Raw genomic sequence first — 6,274 nt, forward strand, 5'->3', positions numbered from 1 at the left:
AATATGGCATTTACTGCTAAGTGATAGTATAAAGCTGCTTTAAGATAATGTTGTGAGTTAAACTGAGGCAAAAAACTAGACAAAGTGCCAAAACATGATTCAATCATATATATGTGTGGCTGCTTTTCTGTTTCTGTCTTTTCAGATTTTCCAGGAAGGTTCTTTGGCTAAAGGTGGGCACTTCCAACCACAAGCAAAGCTTTATGGAAAGATACTTCTATGAGACTGTTCAAGAACAGGGTGGTATGCACTGCACTAAAAAAAAAAAGGGGGGGGGGGGGGGGGGGTGCGTTAAAAAGATTACATTTTGGTAATAACATTTTTTGTCATCACTAATTGTCATCAGTTTGTGCCTTTAGGCTGTCCTCAGATGATTCGGAGGGACAGAGGAAAGGAGAACCTTGTTGCAGGTGGCATTTCACATGCAAGATCTATAGAGAGAAGGCATGGAGGTGCTTCAGAATGGGGACATCAGTGCACAACCACGTCTGTATTTAAGCTGGTAAATGTCTATTTCTAAACTAACACTCTGACAACAAAACTGACAATGTCATGTATCTGCTGTTTGGAGAGCTGAATGTTTCAACAAAGCGGACATGGACTAAAAAATGGCTGACAACATTTGAGTAAGGGCAAATGTTTCATCCGTAAAACATATTAACAAAGAAAAACCATCATAATATAGAATTGATTTTCTCTGCTGCAGGATCAATAGTCTGGTCCAATCTGTTACCTTAAATTGTTGACATCACTCAGTGTATATGCAAAACAACTTTGCTTAACACCTAGTAACTTTAAGGAATTAAATGGTTTGACTTCTTAACGTATCTTGCAAAACTTAATAAATGTACTACTACAAAAGCAAGAGGACTGAGTGAATCATATAAATTCTAAGGAAATATATTTTTCTTATTAAGCAAATCCAAACTGTCATGTTGAAGTGATGTTAATTGTCTCTGTAACTTTGAGCTATGGTACTAAGATGTAAAAAATATAACCAAAAACAGCAGTGAACTTTAATATTCTCATTAATTTCACTAAACATAAGATGGCTTAGACGGCTTTTTTCCTGAGACCTGAGGATGTCCTAAAATGTACACCGTAGTATCAGATCAGATTACATCAAATATTGCATGTTGTTGTTTTAGTTTCTGGTAGAAAAATGTATTGATTTTTCAATGCATGCTAACATGTAAATCATTGTTTTGTTTTTTGTCTTGATAAAATCATCTTAACGCCATCAAACTCTACCCAAACTGTCTTCGGCCTTGTATTATGCTCATATGTCAACTTATTTGTTTTTCTGATCTTTGGTCTCTGCATGATCACATGAAGTTCAGGCCGGTGTTGATTAGATCTGCAGCTCTGAGAGTCCCAGCAGTGTGACAGAAAGGGCCAATTAAGCAGCCCCGATAATTAATCCCTGCGTTCTTCTCAAAGGAAGCCAAATTCTGTTGTACTGACCTCGGGACCAATTAGCTTCAAAAGGAAAATGGGAACAAATACACGGATGAAATACCTGAAGGAAGGAGCAGCAGACAAATTAGATTTCACGGTTCAAACCTCAGAGGAAACATCTGCGCTCCCCTGAATTCAATATCAGAGCAGGGAATAATATCACGCCGCAGCTTTTCATCGTAGGAGGAAAGATATAATCTTTTATATAATATTTATTTTCTTTCTGAAGAACATGTAAGTATTCATTTATTTATTTTTGCACACGCTAGCAAACATAAAACATGATTAGGAAGCACTTAAAGTTAACTCAGTGTTTATCACACGAGAAGATCAGAATATGTATAGTAGTGAGACATTCTGCCATCTTCATCAAGGATGTAAAACAGACATTATGCTGGAGTTTAAAGAAAAAACTGAACCTGGTATTCAGTGAAAAGCATGTCAGAAGCGCGTTTGCGCAAAAATCACCAAATTCAGAGTCACGTAAACCGTCAGGTTGTCCCACGTGTCTCTGCTCGTTGTCCTAACAAACCCACAGCCTGACAAACCTCCAGAGACCGATGGGCTCAGGGACCTTTACACCACCACAAGCTGCTTTGAGCTAATCACAGCAGTGCTGTGTTTGAGGTCAGCGTTTCAGTGGGACATGAGCATTTGGCTATAAGATGACCTGAGAAAAGACTGAGTTTTTCCTGACGTTAAACCAGCGCTGCAGGTAAGAAAGGTCTCGTTTTCTCTTTCTTCTCGCTTTTGTTTGCTTCTTAAAAACAGTGTTTTGATTTAAAAAATATTTTAGTTAGAGTCCAAACACTGAGACAGTTCTCAAAGTACTCAGAGTACTCTTAATCAGTTACTTAAAAACAGAAACTAGTTTAATTTGAGGTGAAAATCTGAGTGTTTACTCTGAAATCCACACAGAATATGTAACATAGAGATGTGACAAAGAATTATTTTTATTTGCCTGATTTTCCCGTTTCTGCTGGATCCTGAAGTAAGACACATGAACCCTGCTGGTTTATCTGTAGTGACATACCTGAGTGATGGAAAACCATTAAACTTGCTTGGTTCATCTTTTAGAAATGATCAGCAGCAGAAGTTTAAAGACTTTCAGAGACTAATTATTCTGCAGGGACGACAGCAGCATAATAATCCAGATTACTTGGATGGCTTGATAGAAGTAGAAAATATGTATTCTCCATAAAGGTAACTGTCACCTTAAGGCTTTGTTGAAAAACTAACAGCTGCTAATTTCAGGGGAAAAAGGTTGAAACAGTATGATGTAGTTAATGAACTGTGAGGAAAAATATTACAATTAATATCACACAAAATTCAAATTATACATGTTTCCTGTTGCCCCACACATCTATGTACAGAAACACAGAATGCAACAATGTGCAAATCTCAGAAACCCATATTTTATTCTATTTACGTGATGGCAGCAACACGTCTGTAAAAGTAGGACAGGTCCATGTTTGCTCTGTAACATCAGTCTGTGATGGTCTGATGGAGGATTCCAGCTGCTCAGCAGTCCTGGCTCTGCTTCGTCCTCATGTTGCTTTCATGATGCTCCAGATGTTGTCAGCTGGTCAGAGGTCTGGACTGCAGGCGGGCCGGTTCAGCGGCTGGACTCTGCTCCTGCTCCTCCTCTTCAGTCTGAGGACCTCCATGTTTGGATGGGTCTGACCTCAGATCTGTTTTAAGGAGCTTTGGTCCAGAGGATGTGGTGCTGTTTCTCCATTGTGGTCACACGTGGCTTCTTCTCTGTGTGATGGAGCAGTAACCTGCACGCCGAGGTGCTCGCTGGTTTCTTGAAGTGTTCCTGAGGCCGTGCACTGATGTTTTAATGTACAGGTCACAGTTATCGGCCTCGTCCCTGTGCATGATGAGACGTTCAAAGACAATTTCGAACGGAAGAACATTATTCTGAAATTGCAGTTTTTTGCAGACCTGTCACTGACCTGTTGCCAATAATTATCAAATGTTCCTCTCGCTGTTTCTTACTTTTCTGGCCTTTCGTTGCCTCATCCTAACTTCTCTGAGACGTGTTGCTGCCATCAGAGCAGATATCAGGTATATGTCCTCTGTGTTCTATTGTGAGTAAAATACGAGTTTATGAGATTTAAAATCCTTGTATTCCGTTTACATTTTATACAGTGTTTCCAAAAGTTCCAGATGAACCAATGAACTAACTACTTAGGTCAAAATCACTTTTTTTGGTCATCATTTACCAGAAAACCTGTTTAAAAGAAAAAATAGTGCACTGTTTTACAGCTACGGTTACAGCACCGCGCTCAAATTCAGTCAACTTAAGCACAGCCGATTCTTTCACACATGTCGGTAAAGGCAGGCTGCACGGTGAGGTTCCCACCGCCAGTTTAAATTGTAATGCTTACTGCATGTACATTGCAATCTTTTCAGCAGCCTTAAAATTTTCATTGAGTATGGAAGAAGTGGAAAATTTTAGCAGGCGAGAACTACATTTGGATAAGAGAGCCGTAAGTCCCCGTGTCCATTCGGCGACGGTGGTGCTGACTGTTTCTGTGTGGCCGTCTCTGTGCAGGTGAAGCCAGAGCCATGTTGGAGGCACCGCTGAGCAGAAACTTCTCCCACAGCACATTTGTGTTACGAGGGTTTCCCTCGCTGCAGAAACACCGCCGGCTGCTGGCGCTGCCATTTAGCGCCTCCTACCTGTTGGTGCTGCTCGGAAACTCGCTGCTGGTGTACGTCGTCCGCAGCGTGGAGAGTCTGCACAGCCCCATGTACCTCCTCATTTGCACGCTCTGCTTTGTTGACATGCTGGTTGTGACAACCATCATCCCCAACATGCTCCTTGGCTTTCTGTTCAACTGGAATGAGATTTCATTGGTCGGCTGCTTGACTCAAATGTTCTTCACTCATTTCATGTCCTCAGTGGAGTCGACCCTGTTGCTGGCAATGGCGCTGGACCGCTACGTCGCCATCTGCCGGCCACTGCGCTACAATGAAATAATTAACTCCTCCATGCTGGTGAGGCTAGTGCTCTTCACGCTGGTGCGCAGCGTCTCCATCATGGCGACGCTCGTAGGTTTGGCAGGTTCTCTGCAGTTCTGTGGTTCCAACGTAATCCAGCACTGCTACTGCGACCACATGGCGCTGGTCAGCCTGGCATGTGACAGCACAAGCAGGAGCGGTGCAGCTGGCCTTGCTGTCATCATCTGCTTTGTAGGACTTGACATACCAATTATTTTCTTCTCTTATATGAAGATACTGAGCGTGGTCTTGCGATCAGCGGCAGCCGGTGAAGACCGCAGGAAAGCTTTTCACACCTGCAGCACTCACCTCATTGTTATGATGTGTTTTTACCTGGTGGGCAGCATCACCTTCCTCTCTCACAACCTGAACATCCCCATACCAACAGACATCAACAATTCCATGGGACTCATGTACATCCTTTTCCCAGCAACAATCAACCCTATCATCTACGGAGTACGAACCAAAGAAATCCGTAATGGCTTTCTGAGAATTTTCAAAAACAGAGCGAAGAAAATAATGACTGTGAAGGTTTCATCTGCTGGAAAAGGAAAATCATAAAGCCCCTCTTCTGTGGGGTTCGGTTTATATGAACTTTTTGAACCTTTTTTATACAAACATACTTTTTTTCTACAACTAATACCTGTAGTTTCTCTGAAGTGGAAACAGAACCTTGGAACCATCCCAGAGTTTCAGATTATAGATGGCAGCTTTGAAACTGGGTCCTGCTCATTTGCACCAAATTTTTGCTTCTTGGAGTTCCTGGGCGCTGGAAAGTCTGGGAAATCTGTTGTCCAGGTGGGGTATCTCAGTTTTTAATGTGGGCAATAATAGTGGTGGGGAGGTAGGGCTTCCTGGAGCCCAAGTGTTGTTCTGTTACTGGACTTCTGTGCTGTTGGTCTATAATGAACACTGGTTAATTTTGTCATTTTTTACTACATGCAATGGCCAACTCACCTGTGGATTAAGGAGGATGTCAGACAGCCATGAAAAATAAAATTGTGCTGGGAGGATCTGGGATGGGCCGTGGAGTGGAGATCTTCATCTCCTGCAGAACTTTTGCAGCATTATTCTGATGGGGGCCGGGGACATCGAGTCTGAATGGACCACATTCAACACCGCCACTGCTGATGTGACTGAATGAGGCTATGGCTGTAAAGTGTTTAGGGCACGTCATGGCAGAGGCCCACCAGTAAACACTGGAAGTAAAGGGAAATGTGATGATGTAGGAGTACACCTATCAGGGATAAAGGGCTTATGGGACAGTTGGCATGTTTAGGCAGAGTACGACTGTGACATGAAAAAAGAGTGGGAGGTTTTCAGGGATGCCTACTGAGTGAAGTATTTTGGTCTCTCAGCTGGAGGAGGTGATGCTCTGGGCAGCTTTGCTTAGACTGCTGCTCTTGTGACCTAAGCGCAGATATGCAGCAGAAAAATCAAACTGTGACTGCAATGTATACGTCAGTCTGAAAACCTCCTGCAAGACATTTTGTCTGAAGTCTAACTGTTGGTGAATGCTCGGGATTCAGACATGCTGTCAAAGGCGTTTGCAGTTTGGTGAATCTCTATAAAGCTATTCTAAAAGGCAGCTCTACAAGGAACGCATTCATTCTTATTTCCTTAAAAAACATGAGCATGAGTACCGTATTTTCAGCACTACAAGTTGCACTTAAAATGCTTTAATTGTCTCAAAAATCGACAGCGCGACTTATGTATGAATTCTGGTTGTGCTCACTGACTTTGAACCGATTTCATGTGGTACACGGCGCTCAAAAATCTGTCAAAAATGTTTTAGAACAACTTTGCT

General features: G+C 42.3%; 1 protein-coding gene across 1 annotated transcript; it reads left to right on the top strand.

Annotated features, from left to right (window-relative positions):
- Positions 1 to 4,029: 4,029 nt before the first annotated feature.
- or55e1 (odorant receptor, family 55, subfamily E, member 1) lies at positions 4,030 to 5,981 on the top strand. The gene is made up of 2 exons (XM_031732181.2): positions 4,030 to 4,943; positions 5,927 to 5,981. The coding sequence occupies exons 1-2, from the start codon at positions 4,033 to 4,035 to the stop codon at positions 5,979 to 5,981; spliced, it is 966 nt and encodes a 321-aa protein (XP_031588041.2). The 5' UTR covers positions 4,030 to 4,032.
- The last annotated feature ends 293 nt before the right edge of the window (positions 5,982 to 6,274 follow it).

Source organism: Oreochromis aureus, linkage group 14 (assembly GCF_013358895.1).
Source record: "Oreochromis aureus strain Israel breed Guangdong linkage group 14, ZZ_aureus, whole genome shotgun sequence".
Classification (NCBI taxonomy): Eukaryota; Metazoa; Chordata; class Actinopteri; order Cichliformes; family Cichlidae; genus Oreochromis; species Oreochromis aureus.